General features: G+C 37.4%; 1 protein-coding gene across 1 annotated transcript in view; it reads right to left on the reverse strand.

Annotated features, from left to right (window-relative positions):
- Positions 1–23,421, reverse strand: part of ADAMTS19 (ADAM metallopeptidase with thrombospondin type 1 motif 19) — a 262,774-nt gene that overhangs the window by 29,620 nt on the left and 209,733 nt on the right. Inside the window, exons 17-20 of the mRNA XM_069591632.1 lie at positions 20,872–21,029; positions 16,509–16,662; positions 7,218–7,353; positions 1,621–1,825 (exon numbers count right to left, since the gene is read on the reverse strand). Coding sequence (XP_069447733.1) covers positions 1,621–1,825; positions 7,218–7,353; positions 16,509–16,662; positions 20,872–21,029 — 653 coding nt within the window. The remainder of the gene's footprint in view (positions 1–1,620; positions 1,826–7,217; positions 7,354–16,508; positions 16,663–20,871; positions 21,030–23,421) is intronic.

The following is a 23,421-nucleotide window of genomic DNA, read 5'->3' on the forward strand; positions in this document are numbered from 1 at the left end:
GGACAAAGGAGCCTCGCAGGCTACAGTCCATGGGGTTGCAAAGAATCGGACATGACTGAAGTGACTTAGCACATTTTTTCCAATGGAAACTAATCCTGTTCTATAAATTCAATTTTTATATTAAATAAAAACAAAAGAGACATTTTAAAAATTGGTATATTACTTTGAGATATATTATTTCTCCCATCTGGTGCCAAAAATCTGTATGTTAGAACATTTCTGACCTAATCCCTCCTGATGAGTTTGCAAAAGTGTTACACTTAAGCTGAAGGTAGGGTATTTCTGTTTCTCTGATGTTCATGTGAATCGTTTCTCCAGACTGAACTGATCCATTTTGATGTAAAACTGATAAACATCATACATGATGAAGGATCTTTTCAACAAAATCTTTTTTTTTTTTTATGAATGAAACATTTATTAATCCAGCATAACTTGTTCTAATGCTCCGTGTTGGCAGCCACCACCTGTCTGGATATTTTGTCCAGACCCCTCTGTCCCTGAGATGTTCAGTTTGCAACCCCCTTCTTTATCCTTTTTTACCATTTTCAGCCCTGCCAGGGCTTTGAGGACCTGGAAGGCTATGCTCTTGGAGTCTCTACTGAAAAGGCTAGTAAAGCTCAGAAATAAGACAAGAGAAAGATACACTATATGCTAGTGTGGTTTTTTTTTTTGCGGGGGAGGTTGGGTTAACTGAAGAATATCCCCAAACCTTATTATCTAAGCTACTCTGTCCTCAGTTTTCAAATGAATGGCTACTTGCTGAAATGCAGCTTGGCATTTTCAGTCAGTCATTTTTACATCCCAACTAATATTTTGAAATCAAGCATATGAATGTTTCGGCTATGGGTGTGCATGCACATGTATATTCATATGCAAGTGTGAGGGTGTTCGTGTGCATGCACCCACAAGCCCACCTAAAATGCTTTGGAGTGGCTAGGAAATAAAAGTAATAAGTGGTGTTAATCATCATGAGAAGACATGTACCCTGATAACAAAATAAGCAAACAGTTTGGCATGGGTCAAAGCTGTATGCTACACATTATAAGCTGGTGGGTACATATGCGGTGTTAGGTAGTGCTGAGGTCAAATCTCAGGTCCAGCACTTAGTAGGACTTGGAGGAAACTAATTTCTCTGAGCTAAAGTATTATAAAATGGTGAAACTTAACTTTTCTGCATTGGTGATTAAATATCAAAAAGTTACTAACTATGAGGTAAAAACAGAAGCCCTGTTCACAAGAAATGACTGGTAAGTGTTAATATCCTTTCTTCTCCTTTCTCTTCTAAATGCTCAGAGATATACAATGAGTCAATGTGCATTTGCATATGTGCCCACTATAGAGTATACTTATGGCACAGAAATAAAAAATCTGGATTCTAAAATGTACATAATATATGCTCGTGATTTTATTACGATATTCACAGTATAAAGAGTAAATCGGTTTTCTCCTACTTTCAAAATTATTTGAAATAAATTTATTCCTTTTATCACCAGAAAAATCAACAAACAGTATTAAAACTGCCATGCAGAGAGACTCTGATTTTGATACAATACAACCTCACACAGGCTGAGAGTCAGAAAGGCAGAAGAAAGCGGAGAAGCATCGGGGCAGAGACCATACCTCGGACCACACGCCCGCCTCCCACACGGTCATGCAGTCCTGGCCCTCGCAGCGCTGGGTGGAGGCAGGCTTGGGCCCTGCGCAGTCCCTCTCCCGGGCTCTGGTCAAGGTTCCATTGCTCAGCTGTTGGGTACAGGCCACTTGTCTGCTCTGCATCCCTTTTCCACAAGTTCGTGAACAGGGGGTCCATTCTGTCATCATCCATCTAAAAGTGAAGCAAGAGTCAGTGAGACAAACTAAAAGATATCTACTTACTGTATATTTTGACATGGTTAGAATTAGCAGAATGCAATACATTAAGTTTATACCACTGTAGTTTTTTTTAAGCTAATATTTGAGTTTTTTCCTACAACACCAAGGCTTTCTATTGCTTTGAATTCTCCATACTTTTTATCTCAGAGCCTTGCTCTTATTAGAATCTCAAAGGGCGTATCAGACTCAGGCCCTGTCATACTGCATGCTTTGCTGACTACTGCCTGTCCTATTGCCATATGGAGGGATCTAACGAGAATAAAATTGCTAGCATAAATGAGTTTGTTCCTATTCTCTGCATTTAGAACCTTCACAATAACCCCACCTGTTAAGTTCTACAACTTCTGTGGGCATTTACAGAAGGGAAACTGAGGCAAGGGGAGGTGTAGTGACTTCCCTAAGGTTACAAGGTTGTGGAGTCAGAAACTGAAATGAGACTGCCGACTACCTCACAAGGGGACCCGTGCAGGTATTAGCAAATAAAAGAAGCCTGTCTTGGAGAACCCCACTTACCCGGGGGAAGCAATCACTAACGTATTATGCCCATCACCTGCAACCATGTTTTTGTGTCTGGGGTGGACCCTCCAGGGAGGGCCAAAGTCACTTCTTTAGGCTAGCTGCTATCTTGTTACAATGTGATCAGTAGCATCGAAGTGATAGGCTACATGCAAAGTGAGCTGATTTTAGAGGTTCTCAGGACTCCAATATTATTCTCAGATTTCACTGATTCTGCCAATTCATATGTATTTTAATACACAGATGAAGATCCTTTTTCCAAACAACCATTATGGGCAGTGATACATCTCTATGCCACTTCCATTTCTAATGAACTGGGATCAACCCTGAGGACCACTCATTCAAACACCTCCCCAAATTTATTTCAGGAAGGAACCAAGGCCTATGACAGAAAAGTGATTCATAAAATTTAGTATCTGCATGATTCCTGTCAAAAAAAAAAAAAAAAAGCCCTCTGGGCCTTTCGGATTATTTAGATAACCTTATAGGGGGATTCTGGGATTCCCAGGTGGTGCTAGTGGGAAAGAACACACCTGCCAGTGTAGGAGACATAAGAGATATGGGTTCAGTCCCTGGGTTGGGAAGATCCCCTAGAGGAGGGCAGGGCAACCCACCCCAGAATTCTTGCCTGGAGAATCCCATGGACAGAGAAGCCTGGTGGGCTACAGTCCATAAGTTCACAAAGAGTCAGACATGACTGAAGCGACTTAGCACACATGCACACAGGGGGACTTAAATCCCTTACTAAATGATCTACATAACACTACAGCACAGGGCAATCAGAAGCCACGAGCGTCATGCTGGGTTCCTTACTATCCATATTCATGAAACAGTACTTAGCAGCTACTAAGGTTCCATGTTTCTCATTTGTTAATGTTTATTATTGTAGTGTCTGACATACAAAAGGCATTGAGTATATAGTATGTTCTATATATATATCAGAGGTATTTATAATTATTCTTATATTTCTCTATGTTTATCTTAGAACATAAACCATATGCTCAACTGACTTCTAGACCTTTCTATTTCACCTTATGGAACTTATTTCTGAGGCATCCGCAGCCTAGATCCTTAACATCCAGGTCCAAGACCCTTCCTCCTGGAGTACTTTCTCCATCCATCCCACAAGGACTCTGTTATCCTCTGCCCTTGGTCACCTGGCTTGTGGCAATGCTCCAAACTTTGAGAAGTCACACGCTCATGCCATCTAGTTTTTGCATCTGTATAATGGCTCAATCCTAAATGAGTCTATGCTCCTATTTCTAAAATAGAAGAAAACATCACAATAACATTTGCACTCCAATATTGCCTCTAAGAAAGTTCCTGTCTGCTCGTCTACCAAGTATGATGCAGACCTACCAGTTTGCTATGGAGTCCCCTAGTGGATTTTTCCTAAAGTGAATATTTATCTTCCAAGATTATTTCAGTTTCTGCTTCATCTTTCCCCACAAGAATACCTAGGCTATAAGAACAATATAAACGCATCTATATGTCTTGCCCCTAAACTAGGGAACCAACCATGGAACTACAGAAGACAGTACTGAAAACAGAAGTATTTACAATTTCATGAGATCTCAAATTTTTAAAATAAAATAAATTTTAGAGATCCATAGTGCAACAATAAAAAGTCACTTTTTTTCATTCCTTGGAAAACTGCTGAAAAATAAGGACAAAAATATGCAACACACTGTAGTGAAGGGAAACATTTTTTATCTTATAATTCATCTAATTTGGAATTATCTCATTTTCTTATCTGCAAGACTACTGCTTACACATCTAGTGCATCAGTGTATTTTCTATACGGTGCACAAGGTTACATCAGGCTATTTGGTGACTTTTTCAATAAATGTCAATAGTAATTAGAATGTTTCTCACCATAGTGGGGGAAAAAAAGCAAGAGGAATGAAACTTGTGCTATGGCAATAAGTCTTGGCAAGTTTTCCTGTGATGACTCCTCATAATTGCCGCATCCATTTATTGCTTTTCAATATTTTGGTTAACCTCACTGACATTGCTTCCTGGTGGTTAAAATACACCACCTCCTTTTCCAAGGGAAAGTAGACAATAATCTCTAACAAAAAGAGAGATTCCAGTCTCCAGCTGAAAAAATTTTTCACTCAGAAATGTACTGGCCTTTCAAAACCATTCATTTTACCAAGTCATTATCAAGGCATTTTCCCCCCCAAGATAGCTGAAGCCAGTGAATGAGCAATAACTGGCCTGTACTTTATACTCCGATTCTCCACAGACCCAGTATGGAAGTGACAAAATGTTCTAGAGTCCTCAAATCCAGTTCATTCAATGTTCCCGACAGACCAGAAAAAGCCACTGCTCTTTGACCCAGATGGGAAAGCTATATGGTATATAAACCAAATGCTGTTTTGAAACATTTTAATAAATTATTTAACACAAGGTAAAGTAGCATTTGATGTCTATTAAAAGGGATGAAAACAAAAAAGATAATTCTTAGGAATAGTAATAATAACAACAAAAAATCCAAGTTCTTTAGCTGACAAGGCAAAAGCTAAAAATTTAGCTTCTGTATCTATCTGCTTAGCAATGAATGAAAAAGAACCAAGGACCTGACTCTAGGCAACAATATTTCCCTAGGTCACCCTTTCTGTTGATTAGTACCCTGCCTTACAAAAACACTTAATTGGTTCACCCACAGAGTTAGGATTAAAAGAATATAGTCTGGCTGGAGCAAAGGGACTGTTAAGCATTACTGAAAGCACTTTAGTATACTTTTTTCTTTTGGATATTCTTTTACATATTAATATTCTATTCTTTAGGAGCATGTTTTTCCCTGTCAGGGAGGAGGGTAGGACTGTTAGAGCATGAATGCAAAGGAAAGAAAAAATAGTAATCAGCTTTTGATACCTTAAATATACTGAGTCTACAGAAAAGCAAGTCTTGAAATTTCAGCTTTGTAGAGGAAGACAAGATTATCCAAATTATTTAAGCTCTCATTAACATGCTGCTGCTAAGTCGCTTCAGTCGTGTCCGACTCTGTGTGACCCCATAGACGGCAGCCCACCAGGCTCCACCATCCCTGGGATTCTCCAGGCAAGAACACTGGAGTGGGTTGCCATTTCCTTCTCCAAAGCATGAAAGTGAAAAGTGAAAGTGAAGTCGCTCAGTCGTGTCCGACCCTCAGCGACCCCATGGACTGCAGCCTTCCAGGCTCCTCCGTCCATGGGATTTTCCAGGCAAGAGTACTGGAGTGGGGTGTCATTGCCTTCTCCCTCATTAACATAGCATGAGCCAGATATGGATAGTTTTGCAATAAGCTAGAAACAGAGGGAACTCGGATGCGGTGCTATATCTGATGGGGGAAGGTGGAGGGGAAAAGAGAAACCAGAAGAACTGAGCATTAGCCTGTGTGACACTAATTCCCAGAGAGATTACTGAAGACAGAAAAAGCCTAAATATAGTTAATTGGCAGCTCTCCCGCTCCTTCTCCTTTAGCTCCCCATACATTGTGGTGGAAGGTCACGAGGAAGCTTATCTTAGAAAGCGCCCCAAAGCTACGAGTTCTCTGAATATCTGAGTTGCAGGATGTATACATTCACTGTGACTCCACTGCAGAAACTACTGGGACAGGAGATCAATCGTGATTCCCTAAGAACTCATGCATATACCCTAACTCACGGAGCTTCAACAGATCTCTGAGTGTCAGGATAGAATAAAAGTCTCTGTTTCCAGATTCTAGAGAAATCAAGGCAGCCTCAGACTCTTTTTGTCACTCTATCCTTCAAAGCTGTGAGGACGAATGACACTGGGGCCACTCAAGCCCAATATCAATTTTTATATGAGAGCACAGTGATTTTTCAGGAGCCCTGTGCCAGAAACCATTCTGCACAGCCTTGCTGCAAGCCTGCTCCAAAGTCATGCTTAGGTCCCATTCACCCATCTCTGCTGGTTACTGAGGGGTATCCTTCCTTCTACATCACTTTAAGCTGCTCAACATGGGCTGTTCTATCCCCTACTCATGGGTTTCTTGCCTGCTTTGTTGCTTATTACTCACTGAGAAAGTCACAGGGGACCAAAGGAACCAATTTTCTAATAACTAGGACCTAGGTCAGGAATCTGGTGATCAGAGATCAAGAATCAAACACTTTGTTTCTGGGGCAAAGAAGTGAGAATCTAAACTTGGGGGCTGGAAGGACCAAATGCTCTCATTGCTGTGTCAGGGACTGGGTCCTGGTCAGTCCCACTTTGGTTTATATCATCATTGGCAGGTCTTAACATACCATTTTGGAGAATTTAGGAATGAGTAGTTGAATTCAGCCAAATAATCAGATTTCTGAAGAGGTGACCAACAGGTTACCAAATAATTTTAACTACTCCTTCCTTATTCAGTTAGGAGTTGTTTTCACACTGTGAACAACAGATAAAGTGGACATCAAGCCTAGCCTTGCTTCTCCAACACTCATTCCCTAGAGTTGATTGCGCACCTTTCTTGCTGCTGCTAAGTCACTTCAGTCGTGTCCAACTCTGTGCGACCCCATAGATGGCAGCCCACCGGGCTCCTCCTTCCCTGGGATTCTCCAGGCAAGAACACTGGAGTGGGTTGCCATTTCCTTCTCCAATGCATGAAAGTGAAAGTGAAGTTGCTCAGTCATGTCCGACTCCTAGGGACCCTGTGGACTGCAGCCTACCAGTTTCCTCTGTCCATGGGATTTTCCAGGCTAGAGTACTGGAGTGGGTTGCCATTGCCTTCTCCTTTCTTAGACCTTGCTTATTCAAAGCCTTTCATTTTGGTACACAACACACTGCACTGCTTTTAAGAAACTGTGATTCTTTACTGAGTGGGGAGACAGGTTTACCTTGTTTGGCACGGCTGCTCATTGCACTTGCGAATCTGTGGCTCTGGCTTTGTTAAGTACTTGCATTTCTTGTTATCCACAATGCTGATATTTTTGTTCATGATTTTTGTGCAAGACACTGTTGTTTTCCTTTCTCCTGAAAAGAGCAAATAAACATAGAAAGAATTGTTATTATAGGCCTCTATGCGATGGATTTAGGAGGTGTTCTTAGGCTTGTACTTTTCATATTTTATACAAATTTTAGATTCGATCAATGAAGATGATATTATTTATAATTTGCAAAACAAAATGTATCTCTAGCCTTAAGTAAGATGAATAATAATTTTTTTAATTGTTAGCAACTAAATGGCAAGCTTTATAATACAAAAAGATTATGGTAGCATAAGTTGATAAGACATTGATTAAAGACACTTACAAAGGACTGTATCATCTTTTAGCATTCAGTGGTGGAAAGCTGTATTTTTATAAAGTCTCTGTGCTGTCACAAAAGCACACAAACACTCATATAAACGTGTGAACATTTTATCATCTGGCTGTACACCATCGGGGGTAAGTTTTAGGAGGTAAGCTTATTTTGAGTACAACTCAAATCTTTTTTGTCACTTTTGGTAAAGAACCCAAGAATTCAAGAAATACTCATTCCCTAATGATTATCCTGTTCTCTAAGAAAAACCATGGCAGTTTTCCCATTTTTCACAAGATTTCAGAAAATGGGCATTTTTCCTTTCTCTGGTAAGATGAAGTTTGATTATAAGAGGTAAAAATGACTATTTGTATGTGATACTCATTTCACTCAGAACTTTGTAAGCACTCTTACTTGACAACACCTATATTATTTCATCTCACACTGAAAAAGCCAACTACATATGTGCTGATTGTTTTCCTAAAACAGTCTAAATATCTATATAGGATTTAATAATCGAATGTAACTTGCTTGACCCTATAAAAATAATTAAATTAGTCAATAACTGTAAAGCCAGACAGGTCATGAGGATTAAGAAAAAAAAAAATCACAAGTCTTTGTGTCACTATTGAAAGGCCCATTAGTTAGGGTCCTATGACTGTCATGCAATAATAATTAGGAAACTCAGAGAAGCAGAAATGACTTACAATGTTACATTTTCTTCACAGAAAACCAGCCTTACTAGGTAGTAGTTACCTAAATGTGAGAACTCAGGAGATTTTTGGTCAACATCTGCCTAGTTTCCCTATGCTTCAGGTGCTCTTTTATGACCTGACCCATATAATGAATAGACAGTACACAAATTTTGTATAATGCTAGCATATGTATGTATTATTTCTACATGACAATGATGCTTACCTAAAAGCAGGATTAAAATAAATGTTGCTTTTTTTGAAATATTTGTTTTAAAATCTAATTTAAAACCTCACAGGCATAAGGCACTCTTTTACAGAATAGATGGAGTTATCTAAATTAATTTAAATTTAATGCTTTTCACAACCACGGCACAGAAGGATGACAGACAGACAATATCCAGAAAGCTTTTGCTGAAATTCACTGTAGTCACGGAATGAATAACTCAAAGCTAATTATACTGCATGTTTTCCTTTACTCAGAAAGCATCTAACTTTAGTTATGCTGGCCCAGAGGTGACATACTGAGCTAATGACAAAACTCTTTCAAGTACTGATATATCAAAAGAGATACAGGTATTGGCACCAAAACATGGAGTGCCTTACTGGTGTTCTAACAAAATATGAAGCTGTGTGAATAAGAATTGGGACATTTCCATCCACACTGTAGCAAATAAGCTCACATCGTAAGTTTTTTGGCAGACAGAAGAGGGTTTAGCCCTACTTTTAAAAAATTTCATTGAACAAAAACAAAAGAATCAAGGGGGGAAAAAAATCTAATGCTCAGCTACAGTCACATTATGCCTATGAAAATACAACCAGGATCCTAAGGCCATATGGAAATGTTATTGTTTGATTTTTTCCTTTTATATATTTTTATGTCCCAGCCAACACAGGAAATTTCCATTCTAGCATCTAATAGCAGTATTTACAATGCATCCAATACTGTGGAACCGAGGGACGAACAGAAAAGTGATGAGGTAACTGGCCTCCTGCCTGAATCTTGAGTAGATGCAAGCTGTTGACAGTGTATTATTTGCTTTATGGCAATTAACTTCATCTCTGGGTCATTCCCACTAAATTACTGTTGGGGAAATCTGTTTTGATGTTCTAAACTAATTATAAACAAAATACAATAACCATTACGAATTCATCTTATCATCAAATTTGGGCAAAATTTTAAAAGGAAGGGTAGTTTTTATTTACTGATTCTTTGTTCTCTGAAGACAGTTAACAAAAACTACATATTATGTTACGTTCCTTCTTTTCCAGTCTCAGAGATAAGCTGGTATAATGGTTATTTTTACTAGAACTCTATTTCACTCAGGTAGATCACATTTCTAAAACCTGCATCATATACGAGGAAACAGTTCGAGGAGTAGGTTGGGTATTTCAGGACGCATAAGTGAAATTCTCTACATGTTATAAGACATTTCAAACTTTTTTGGGAAAAGTTTACTTTTTAACTTTGAAATAATTTTTTACCCACATCTCCTTTGGGAAATAAGAGGATCTGAATACCCTTTATCCAGTTCCCCGCAATGGTAGTGACTTGCAAGACTATACTACAGCGTCCCTGGCAAAAGACTGACATTGATATTGTCAAGATGAGCAATATTTCCACCCCCGCAAGAATCCCTCAGTTACCCTTTTAGAGCCACACTCACTCCCCCTACCATCCACCAGGCAGTTAAGCCCTGGCAACTACTAGCCTATTCTCCATCTCTATGATTTTTTTCATTTCAAGAATGTTTTGAAAATATCATACTACTGGGGACTGATATTTTTTTCAACCCAGCATGATCCTCTTGGAGACTCATCTTTATTGTTCTATCAATCATTTGTTCCTTGTTATTGCCAACTGGTAATTCCTGCTGTGAATGGACCACAATTTATTCAACATATCATCCACAGAAAGGTAAGTACATTCCAAAATTCTACTAAAATTGGGGAACTCTATATGAAAGAGACTATATGTATTCATTTGTCTTCACAATTTTCTCTTATAATTTTTAATTATACTTACAATGACTAGCAAGCAACTAAGCCAAAAGTAAAAATGATTAAATGAGGAAAAAGGTCTTTTCTCTGAGTAGAACGTAGACGGCTGCTTATTTTTCAAGCATACATTTTTTAACTTGAGCAGGTTCTAAAATCATGTCATGTCCTTTCATTCTTAGTCATTCTTCTTACATTTCTATAAAACATTTTTCCCCACACGGTTTGGGCTTAACATTAATAGGACAATTTCATTTTTATTTTAATGAAAAAAAAATGCATTCTGTATTGTTCCTAACTGATCTTGTCATTTACATACACACAAAAATTTAAACAGTATCCCCTAACTTTCAAGTGAAATTTAACTTGAGTGCCTAACACTTTAACTGGTCTGGCCTCTCTGTCTCAGAAACAGGAAAGAGTCTTTGCTTTGTTTTCCTGTTAACAAGGAACAAGATGAAACAACTGATGTGGGCTTCATTTTCCCTTCTTTTTACTGTTCCTCTTCAAGCAGATCCAGTAACCTTCCAGAACACCACACCTTTCTGCTAAGGAAGCTGAATGTCTGCTGCCACGGCACCCTTATGTGTGAGGAACTGAGGGTAGGGAATATCAGGCCCATTTTACAGAGGGGCAAACTGAGGCTAGATAAGCGACAAGACCTGTTTGTTCTCTTATTGAGAATATCAAACAACTTCATATCTGGTGTGTAATTCATCAGTCTTTATATTTTGAGTGCCTAACATCTTCACAAACTGGCTTCTACCTTTTTTGTCAAATAATTTCCCACAGCTTGATTCTCATATTTTGCACCTGACTAATAAACATTCCCACTAACCCCAGGGCCTTTGCACTTATGCATATCCCTGGTAGGCTTTCTACAGCTCTCCATACATACTCTGTATGGTGCTTTTATTATTATCTAACCCCTACCAGGGAGGACAGTAAATTCTCTAAAAATAAAAAGTACTCATCTCTGAATTATTCAGCGAAAGTACAAGTACAGTCGGTATTGGTAAAGGGATCACTAAATGAAATATAAACATGTAATTCAAGCCCAAAGAACTTGCCACAGTAAGAGGTTCATCTCAACACCATGTTTCCTAAAATGGTAAAAAAAATCATTTGCAAACTCAATGACCAATTATGGGGAATAATTATATATAGCAAATCAAACAAATGGATTATCATTTAGGTGTTACAATTCAAAGTTATAAAGAGTTTACACGAATATAACTGTTCCTATTAATTTAAGTAAAGAAAGTAGGACATGAAATGGCATGAAATATTATTGAATCCAAATATTGCAGAGAAGAGCAAACATATATTTTGGTGCATTTTCTTTGGCTAATAACATTTACATTGGTACAGGCAAAGTGCCTGTGAAAGGGAAAAACAGAAAAACCCAGCACCCTTAATAAGACACAGGCATTTGTATACTGAGATATTGCCTCAATTTGGACCCAAAGGCTTGGGTGCATTCAGGAACTCTGGTCATGGCCAAGGAGAGCTGTGTCTAGAGGATATCACAATGCAAGGCGAACAGCATAAAAGTTGTAAGTTAGCAGGATTTGGATTAATGTGAAGAATGTGGAATGTTGACTTGTTTTTTCCCTTTTCAAAGTGTATCTGTTCAGATTTTCTAAAAGCATATTTAACTCTTCATTTATTTCAAAACAGGTTATTAAATTTGAGTGCCTTCACTCTAGGTTTTATGTCATTAATTCACCTACTAGATTAAAAATGAGACTTAGAGTAATGCAGTTACTGTATGTGGTATGCAGAATGCGGATTTCACAAAAAAACCTTCAGCTATTATGGAATTATAGATCGCTGCTGCCTCTGAAGATCAAGACCATTTCAAACAACCTTTTATTAAAAAAATTTATCCACTGACCTTTATCCACTGACCTGTACTTTTGAGGTGCCAAAATAAATTTAAAACATTCCTTCAAAGATTTTTTAGATATCTTAGAATACCAATGCAAAGTAAATATTTACTTCACAAATATGTTTTAAGATGTTTGAAAATAAAAGGACCAATATCAATGATCAGTGCTGAAGTACAAAGTGATGCATCTATTCAAAGTTTTCTAGGAGTATGATTCGAATTTGCAAGATTGTGATGAAAAGTGTACATGTTAAAAACTGCTGGAAAAATTTACTTAAGATCATCAGCATTACTGGCATTCTAAAGTAATATTTCTTCTAAAAGAAGAAAATTTTCTATCTCAGACTTTTCTTTTAATAACTTGTATCAATAAATTAATAGACACATAATAAAGAAACTCTAATGGGTTATTTTGAAACTTAGAGATACTGATATAAAAGATCATGATAATAAAAATTTAACTACTGGAAACTAGGTATTTAAAAAAAACATTAATTGTTCCCACTTATTGCTGGAATGTAGTTCCTTAAAACTGTGTTAAAAAAAACACCTAATGTCAAACACTGAAATTGTATACTGCCCTGTGATAATTTATTTGCGCTTTTTTGCTTAATATTTCTATGAAGTAGAATAGTCCTATTATTCTTCTTTGCTGCTGAAGATAAATTTTGCCTGAATCTGTTTCCAATGTTCTGTGCTTTGAACTTACTTTCATTTAATTCATGAATATGCTGAAAGGTTACAAAGCTCTTTCTGGCTATAAAATCGACAAAACAGAGTCAGAAATGATGCGATTCTTGAAACCCTGTCCATCCACTTTATTTATGAACTGCAAAGGAAAATAATATCCAAATGCCCAGAAACATTTTGGCACTGAAATGAATATACATTCTATTAACATAGTCAGAGATAATTGAAAACTGTTGGCTAAACACAATGGAACAGATCTGAGAGAGAAGGGCTGTTCAAGTGCAAGTCATATAGAAGTTGCTTATAATTAGGACTTTTATAAAATAAGCCTTTTGAAATAAAAGTAAGGACATAGCTAACTTTGTATTTAACAGATTAAATAAAACATCTCTTTGAATCCAAAGAAAACCTATGTAATCTTTTTAAGGGACATGCTATATTTTGTGGGATGAAATCACTAAATCCCTGAGCTGTTCCTGAAGGAAGTGTATGACAAAGAGGAAAGAAGATGTGAACTCAGGAGTTCTGGATTCTAATTTCGGCTCCACTCCCACTGGACATGTGACCGTGCAAAAGCACTTAATTTCTATGCACTTCGATTTTCTCACATTAATAATTACACAGTCATGCTTAAGAATATCTAAAAGCCCGTCTGACTTTGAACCTAAAGTAACTTATACTGAACTTCCATTTCTTAAAGCCTAGCAAGTGACAAAACATATTTCTAGGCTGTATGATTTGGGGAAAAAAAAATTAACCCCCCAAATTTTCTTGTTTAAACCGAAGACTGACAAGTTCTGTATGTTTACTTCTGAAGCTTTTACTAGACCATAATTATAGCAGAATGAAAAAAAAATGAGGATAATAAAATTCACTGGGCAAACATTTTCCTGTCTAGAGTCTCAAATGTAAACAGATTTTAATGACTGCCTTTTGGTGCAGTAATAGGAACCAGCAACATTTTCATTGCTCAGTTTCCTCACGACCCACCATGGGACGGTGGCTGGTCATTCTTGTCTGAGTTATACTAAGGAAGAAAGAACTCTGTGAATTTTCACTTTAAATGTTTGTTTCTATCTGTGTTTTGCTTTTTTATGGAGAGGGGACGTGAAGCAGAGCCCCTTAAGTGCTATGGGCCCTGGCATCAGTAAGAAACGGGTGAAGAGGAGGCAGAGGAATTTGGGTGTACGTGGGAGCATCAGCAGGAGAGGACCAGAGGAGACAGGATCGAAGTCACATGGTGACAACGGGGCCCTGAAGAACTATGGCCAATGAAAATTCCATTATGCCAAGGATGACTGCTACAAGCTTTTAAATTGTGACTAGAAATTCTTTTGTTATAATTACTCTATAACCCCCAGGAGCAAAGCCTGCTCTGTATAATCATCCCCTTCCTGGCCTACCACATTGCCTTTACTCTGGGGCTGTGTGTTCCTGGAGTTCCAGAGTTCCAGGGGAGAGTCCCAGAGCTCCAAGTGCTCTAGCAAAAGCAGCTACTCCCCTGTCTCTGAAACTATGGATGTTCCCGGTACCTTTTTCTCCTGTCTCCTGAAGAAACCATTTCTTGCTTTCTCCATGGTTGCCAGTGGGGTGGCCATTTTCTTGCTTACACTCCATACTTTTGCATCTAGAGGCAGACCATTCCCCCTTCTTCCTAAACGTATAGCTTTGGGGCAGGCCATGCGGTGCCATCCCCTTCTTGATGCAGCCAAACACCAACCCCTGGATCAATCTCTCTTTTCACTCTAAGAGTTCAAGCTCCTGGATTATTGTTCTATTTTCTAATACTGCTCCATATACATTTTTTTTTTAAGTTTTTGAACTTTTACTTTTGTATTGGGGTATAGCCAATTAACAATGTAGTCATAGTTTCAGGTGAACTGCGAAGAGACTCAGCCATACATATACATGTATCCATTCTCCCCCAAACACCCCTCTCATCCACCCCTCCCACATAACATTGAGCAGAGGTCCATGTACTATACAATAGGTCCTTGTTGGCTATCCAATAACATAATTCTTTTTGTAATTACTATAGTCATTTGAATGATTCTTCAACACCAAGGACTCTCAGTTCCAGGCTCTCTTCTCGTCCCAAAGATGTGTCCTCTCACTTCACTGAAGCCACTAACTCTCCTGGTCTTGTTATTACTAATAACTATATCCCCTCTATGGGAGAAGGAAATGGAAACCCACTCCAGTAGTCTTGCCTGGAGGATCCCATGGAGGGAGGAGCCTGGTAGGCTACAGTCCACGGGGTCGCAAAGAGTCGGACATGACTGAGCGACTTCACATACATATCCCCTCTATACTTTCAGCTCTATTTTCTGTCACTATCTCCTGTATTTCCAGCCCTCTTCTTAAGGGTACAAGTCTTCTGACTAAAAGTTCTTTAACCCCACCAGGCCCTAAAATTCATTAGCGCTACCACGATTTGACTGTCTTTCAAGCCCTTCATATCTTTGCTTTTCTCTGTATACAACTAAATTCTACGGCCAATCATTTTCAGCTCCTTACATACAACCTCAGGTCAAACCTTTTATTATACTCACATGGCAATTCTGAAACTTACATCACAAGTACATCTCTGTGCTATACATACCTGGAGGGTAATGTACCACTCTGATATAAGTGTCAAGCTGAATTCATGAACTTCAACTTCAGATGGACCATCAGTGCTACCATATGGTCACAACAAGTACCATTTCATTCATTTTCTTTTCTCTTAAGTGACCACCTCACATTTCCTCTCTTTTCAAAATTCCAACATCTCTTCCACCTTTAGTCTCAGAAGAATGGACTATCTTGATAAAAATAGAATCAATCAAGAGGAGTACCACCGTAAGTTTCCAACAACTGATTTTGTTCAAAATACTGTCTTTTCTCCTGTTACTAGGCTATCTATACTTCTTTCTGAAGCCCTATTCTATTCCATCCACCTTGCCAACTTAAGACATTACTCCAGAAATGTTTTGTTCTCTCCTTTGCATCACTAGTTTTCTGTTCTGTTCTGTTCTAGAAAACATACACTGGCAAGCAATCATGTATAATTCTCCCTATTAAAAAAACAATAAACTCTTTGATGCATATTCCTCTCCAGTTAATGCCACATTTCTCTGCTTCATTCTTTCAACATTTCCTGTTACCGTGAATCCTTTCTTCAATTCATCACATGCTATTTTCTCTTGAATCCACTCCACTTAGTCTTCTGGTTACTTATTTTAATATGTTTGTTTTTTTGGTTTCTTCTCATCTGTCTGAACTCTAAATGACACAGTGTCCCAAGTAAAAATAAAAGTGTATGAATAGCATATAACAACCTGCATGATGTACAGGGCACCCCCCATAAGTGTTAATATTGATGAAAAGCAATGCAGTGAGTAATCATACTGAGTGAGATATGTAAAAAGTGCAAACAGCCTTTCTTTAATTCATGCCAGATTTTGCTGCAAAATAGTCCAGGCATTTAGACATGAAATGTGTTTCAAAAAACTTTCAATTTCCAATTCTTCATGGAGTTTGAAATTTTAGATAAGGGGTTATGGATCTGTCTTAACTGTCAACAGTTAATTGGAAAACAGCTATTTTGGAAAGATAGATAATGAAAAGTCCTTCACCTCCTCCACATGTGGCATCGCAATCTTCCCAGCCTGTGTGTGTCCACATGAAAAGGGGTTCAGGTGCTTTGGAGCTCTGATTCTCTGGAGGAGGGTCTGATGGGATGGTGTATTCATAGTGAAGACCATAATTCTGGTCTTGAAACAGCAGCACCTATAATATATATAGAAGGGTTCAAAGCAGAGGGATCAAATCAGAGCATATTCAATGTGAAGCATAAAACTAAGGATATGCATACCTTAAAATGCTTTTGGTATGGTGTGTCTGTTCCCTCCATACATAGTAGATTTGTGACCTTATCGCTTAAATGCTGAAACTGTCCTACTTCTGTAAACACTGGAATTATACACTTAGCTCTGAGCTAATGATGGTATGAAAAAATAGCCCATTTGAATGAGGTCAGAGATACCATGTTATTTTCTCCCAAGTCAATGGGCTACACAGTCTTCCAAAGCATGGTACACGTATGAGATGACTTTAGTAAGGAGGGACAGGGACATGTGCCCTATGTAACATCAAGATATAACCCACAATCTGGTATCAAATGAAGCCTTTTCACTCATATTAGAAAAATATGAGTGATAAGTCCCTGTGTCAACAGAGGAAGAGGACTGAAGACTTTGGGAGTCATTTCACTCCATAAGGGGAAGAGAACTTCTAAGCCAATTGGAGAACAAGAATATTATTCCATGTATGCTTACAGTTAAGCTTTAATTTTGGCAAGGTTACTAACTTTTCATTTACAGTAAAGATCATTTCCTTTGAAAAGAAATTTATGTTAAAAAAATTTTAAAGGCAAAGTAACTTAATAATGGTACAGTTATGTACATGTATGTAAACAGTATACATATGTAAACAGCATAAATCATAATGGTTGAACTGTGGGTTACACTGGACTAAATCATAAGCAGTAACCATGTCTGTGATGTTATCCCATAGTACACAATATCAAGCTTAGAACTGTACCATCATGTATGGTACAACCATACATATTTTAAATGAAAGAAAAATACATGAAATATACTCATTTAAAATAAAATAATGAATGAGAATATATGTTTCTTTATAAATTCATTTCCATCAAATATGTCAAACAAGCCCTTGGGATATATGACGTCTATGGATCTGAGGATTTATGGAACAGTGAAAGTGGCTCAGTTGTGTCTGACTCTTTGAGACCCCATGGACTATACAGTCCATGGAATTCTCCAGTCCAGAATACTGGATTGGATAGCCTTTCCCTTCTCCAGGGGATCTTTTCAACCCAGGGATCAAACCCAGGTCTCCTGCATTGCAGGCGGATTCTTTATCAGCTGAGCCACAAGGGAAGCATCTATATAACATGATGTGATATATAAATAAATAAATATATATATATATATATTTTAAATTTTATTCAAATATTAGATAATTTTGATATTTAATCTATATCAAGGTAGTTGTAATGATAGGTTATAGAGTTAACATTTAATAGGGAAAAAAAGGAGTTCAAGGTTAATTTTTTTAACTTTTTTTCCTTAAGATTTTGCCTCAATATATTAACAGAAATACTATGACACATTTTAATATGTGGATTGAGGAATTAGTATGATGGCATTATGAATCAACTAGATCAACAATAAAAATAATACTTTTAAAAGTCACATATATGTAACATGTTGAATACTGATTGTAAGCACATCACAGTGTTTGTTTTGACTTTGAATATCTCATTTCATGTTGCTAGTGATTTTTCAGCTCAATAAGCTAAAAAAAAATGGGAGAGATGAAGTCACCTTGTTTATGAACAGGACCAGACAATTACATGATTTTTAAATTGATGAAATGAACATATAAATAAGTTATTTGTCAACTTATTTAATTACATGAAAATGTGTCCGTTTTTCTTAAAAAACTACCTTTTCATTAATAGGACATTTGATTGTCCTTGAACATCTAATCCCATTAAAATAAAGACATTAGTTACTAAATCATTAGCTCTTTCTTAAACCATCTGAATTTGACAGTATTCTTTGCAAGAAGGAAAGTTACAGCTGAGGGGCTCATACTGAAGCATGGCACAGAAGGTATTGCCTTTTAAAGTTCAGTACCGGCTTTCAATCTGTAATAGTCATTAAAGAAAAATATCTTTAGAAGTGCAGTTTCCTTTGGATTACTGAATAAATCCAGGTCACATAGATGCCTTCTTTTAGACATAGTTCACTGACTTTAATTATGTTTCATGCTTCCAGGAAAAACCTTGGTAATTACCAGTCAGATTAAGGATTCTGCAGCAAGGAAACTCCCTCTGCCCAACAGTAAGGTCTCACATACAGTTTTCAAATTTTGAATTAGAGGCTCACTGAAAGAGCCTCAGTCTTGTCCCATAAAAATATGTAGGTTAGCCTCATGTAAGGGAGGAAACATGATGGCGTTTTCAGCAACCAAATCATTAAACATATGTTTGTTGTTGATAATGTTGTTATTCTAAGTGACCCAATCATGGAAAGAGCCAGATATTGGTCATATGATGTTTGTTTAGTCATTTTTCCCCCTCTCTCCAGATGGCAGAGGGCACAGAGTGGAGTTTCCAATTCAAATTACAGGATCCAAAGTAACTGTGGGGAGATGAACAAAAACATTATTTAAAGTGTATGCCTAATTATGATCCAAAGCTCTTGCGTATAAAGAACTTAGGTTTGATCTTTGTATCAGGAAAGGCAGCATAGAAGATGGATTAACATCTAATTTATTCAAAGCAGGGAAACCTGGAGTGCTGCAGTCCATGGGGTCGCAGAGCCGGACATGACTGAATCACAACAACAAAATAACTTACTGGGAGATACTGAGCACAGTACTTAATCTTTTAAATATTTAGTGTTTTCTAAATCTGTAAAATGGAATAATAATAACACATATCACATGGTGTTATTTTGAGGATTAAATGCCATAATGAATCTAAAGCACTTCTGGACAGGGTCTGCTCTCAGTGCTTGATGACTGATGTATATTATTACTATTATTCAGATTTGCACAGAAGGCCTCATGGAACTCACCTTACTCCCTTTATGCATCCCTCCCTTCATGCATTCTTGTTGGTAAAGCCTGCTGACTGCAGTTCTACAAAACATTCTTGAAATGTGGTCAGTGAACCAGTAGTGGTGGCAGACCAGTGTTCACGTTAACAAGAACAAGAACCTCAGGTGATGTGCAGGCACATTCAACTAGGGAAAAGCAAATGGGCCAATGAGATTTGAACCTCTGGTGCCTAGACTGGCAACACAGATGTCTCCAGCTGAGGACAAATTCAACTTAAACTGTTTGGAGATACTAAACAAAGTGGGACATCACACTCCAAATAAACAGTCAGTTGACTGTGTTTTACAGTTGTTTTTATGTGTGGATTCAGATGGTGAAGTGTGTGAGTCTCAGACTTTGCTGCCAGAATGAAAAGCACACTAGCTGTGTAGTCAGTCCTCTGGCTCCTGAGTCATCAGCACTGAATGCCATGATCAAGGACAAAGGGGGCGGGCATGTGAACCTGCCACCCCATGGGTGCAGAGCCCCAGCGTCCTGACTTGTTTGCTCCAAACTCAGACCTAGTCTTCTGCTACATGGTAAAGAAACTTATTATCCCAAACATTCAAGTTATCATAATTCTTTACAGGAATCACTTAACCTAGTAAGAACACAAGGGGTAATGGGAAGCCTTGTTAAATATTTATCAGGTTTTTTCCCCAGGGACCAATGTCATTTTTCTCAAGGGCATTTTATATAGATTCAGGTGGTACCCATTTCACAGATGTATGAAATGCGACAGTTTGCCATGCAAGCATGGATGCTAAGTTGCGTCAGTCGTGTCCAACTCTTTGCAACCCTATGGACTGTAGCTGGCCAGGCTCCTCTGTCCGTGGAATTCTCCAGGCAAGAAAACTGGAGTGGGTTGCCATGTTCTCCTCCAGGGGATCTTCCTGGCCCAGGGATCAAACCTGTGTCTCCCGCATGTGCAGGCGGGTTCTTTACCACTAACAGCACCTGGGAAGCACTCTAATCTTTACAGACATCTACTCTGATCAGTTAAACATATGCTTTTAGGGAAAGAGAAACCTTACTGCCTGCTAGTTTACCTCGACTGTGGGCTGAGAATTCTCTAAAACACCATGTCCCTTTTTAAAATGTAAAATTTTCTTTTAAATTTAAAAATTTCCACTTTTAGCCATCTTGACTTCAAACACACACACACAAAACCCCTAAATCCCACCTCTTAAGTAACTTTAAATATCTATTTGACAATCCAAATTTGGAAAAAAGAGAAAGCATAGTGGGAATGTCCTTTGTCATAGGAAGCTGATTATGCAACGTTATGGATTCATTCCCTCATACCAGGAGGTGTAACGGTGTTGTAGTAGGACCTTTGGCGGAGATCTTCTCCCAGAGGCCTCGTCTTACATAATGGACAGTAGTTCCTGCTATGTTGAATGCTCCAGAGTGTTCAATCTTCCAGTCACTGTTAATAGACTGTTTTTCAGTGTCTCGGAGAGCTATAAAGAGGTTATAAAATATGAGGAGATTAGCAAGTCAGCATCATTAATCACTGTCCTTTTTGCATGATTTTGTTAAAAGCATTTCATGCATTTCAAAACTAAATGGTCAATACTCCCCGAACTAAAATATGAGGCATCTCCACTTTGGGAAAATCTATAATCACAGCAAATACCACAGGAAATTCTCCTTCTCTCCTAAAGCTGCCCACCACCATACAGTCACATTTATCTTTGTCTCCTCAAAACTTCCATTGAACACTTGATGTCTATAACCTTATCTTGTCCTGTAGTCATTTATTCTTTAACATATTAAGGTTAGAGGTGCCCGTGTTGTCTGTGCAATGATTCTATGAACAACGTGAGGGCTAGTACGACATCTTACACGTGCTCTGTAACTCCCATGCCACCCACGAAAAGGGTGTGATGACAGAAAGATCATTAAATAGCATGCTAACTAACAGCTCAAAATAAGAGTTATGTTCAACACAAAACAATTCAAATATAATATGTTAGTTTTAAAAACAGAACTCAAGACCTTTTAGTATTCCTAGTTTGTGATTTACTGTGTACAAGAATAGATATAAATGCTAGTTCTTACCCATAAACAGCCATCATTTATGTGAATTATACAGAATAATTTTGTTTACCTATAATTTTTCTCTTTCTCTCTTTTGACTTAATTTGTGCTGCAACTTAAATAAGATCCATAACATGGAAATAAGATGCTATGATAATCATTTAAAATTAAGGATTCCTTCTATTTTTTTTTACAAATGACTTTATGTTTTATTTAAGCTTTCAGAAACTCTCATATAATTGAATCTCTTTCAAAAACATTTACATGAAGATTCACTGAAAGCTTTTATGTCATAATTCTATGAAAATGTTCTGATAAATTAAGCTGGTAAATCTTCCCAAATATTATTTGCTCTAATCTCTATTTATTGAACACTTGAGGATTTTTCAACTTTTTTAATATTGTGAATAATACTCAGATAAATATACTATACACTAATTATTTGTATATCTGAATATTTCCCTTCAATAGATACCCAGCTTTGGAATTTCAGAGTAAAAAAACTGAACATTTAAAGATTTGAAAAAACAATTTCAAATTGATTTTCATAAAGTTTGCATAAATTTATGCTTTCATAACTGAAGTTATGAAAGTGTCCATTTCTGAACACCTCCTTGAAAGCACCTTTATAATAATATTTAATAATGACTAAATAATTGCTTACAAAGCATCAGCTATACATCAGGGAATATTCAAAATTCTGGGAATCCCCATATGAACAATAGAAATATGTTCTCTGGCTTCATAGAACTGATCAACTAACTGGGAAACCAGACATTAATCAAGGCATAAGTAACTATTAATAAGTAATTATAATTACACTGAATCTTGTGAGGGAGGAGTCAGGAAAGGCTTATCTGAAGGATGTCATTTATGGAGGAGGCTAGCCAGGGGAAAAGAGAAGCACAGAAAGAGCATTCAAAGCTGTGGGAACTACAGAGGCAAAGGTCACCAGCATGGTGCGGCGTGAAACAGGTATCAAACGTGCAGATGCCACACGTCCTAATGCGGATCATGAGCCGGTGAGCCTGGAGACTACGGGACAGCCAGGCTTTACAGGCTGTGTTAATTTTTAGAAGATTTTTCCTAAGAAAAAAAATATAAGCTATAAGATTTCAAACAATATTGTGCAGAAAATGGACTAGCACAGGACACATTTGTATAGAGAAGACAGGATAGCACACTAACATAGTATCCCATTGGAAAGTAATAGTGGCTTGACTTAAGACAGTAGAACGTATGAAGAGGAATTCAAGAGTGAAATGGATAAGACAGGCTGATGACTTGGTTGCCCTGGGTGAAAGGAAGTGTCGGGGCTGATGCCAGATTTCTAGTATGAGAAACAGTGGTTATAATAGCACATAGATAGGAAAGACTAGAAAAACAAATGGTTGAGGAGAAACATCAGGAATTGAATTTTGAACAATCTAGATTTCTTTTTAAAAAAAATCTCTTTTTTGCTATTGAGGCTAAAGATGTTTCTCATTTGCTTATTATTTGTCTGCCTTTCAAATTTAAAATAATAAATCATACATTGTCTGTTTTTTTCTGGTCAACTAAGATTTTTCTGGTGTTTATATTTCCATTATTATGAACACTATACTAATAAAAGTATTAAAATTTTACCTCAATTTCTACCAAATAATATTTTTCCTACATACTACATATAAGGGGTAATGTTTTTGATGAAATATTAAGCATATATATTTTTAGATGTATGAAAACTATTTAAGTATTAATTTTACCTTGAATTTTAAATGTGAAAAGGAAATATGCTGCCAGAAAACTCTCAACACCTTGCAAATAGCTTTT

The sequence above is a fragment of the Ovis canadensis genome, chromosome 5 (assembly GCF_042477335.2).
Source record: "Ovis canadensis isolate MfBH-ARS-UI-01 breed Bighorn chromosome 5, ARS-UI_OviCan_v2, whole genome shotgun sequence".
Classification (NCBI taxonomy): Eukaryota; Metazoa; Chordata; class Mammalia; order Artiodactyla; family Bovidae; genus Ovis; species Ovis canadensis.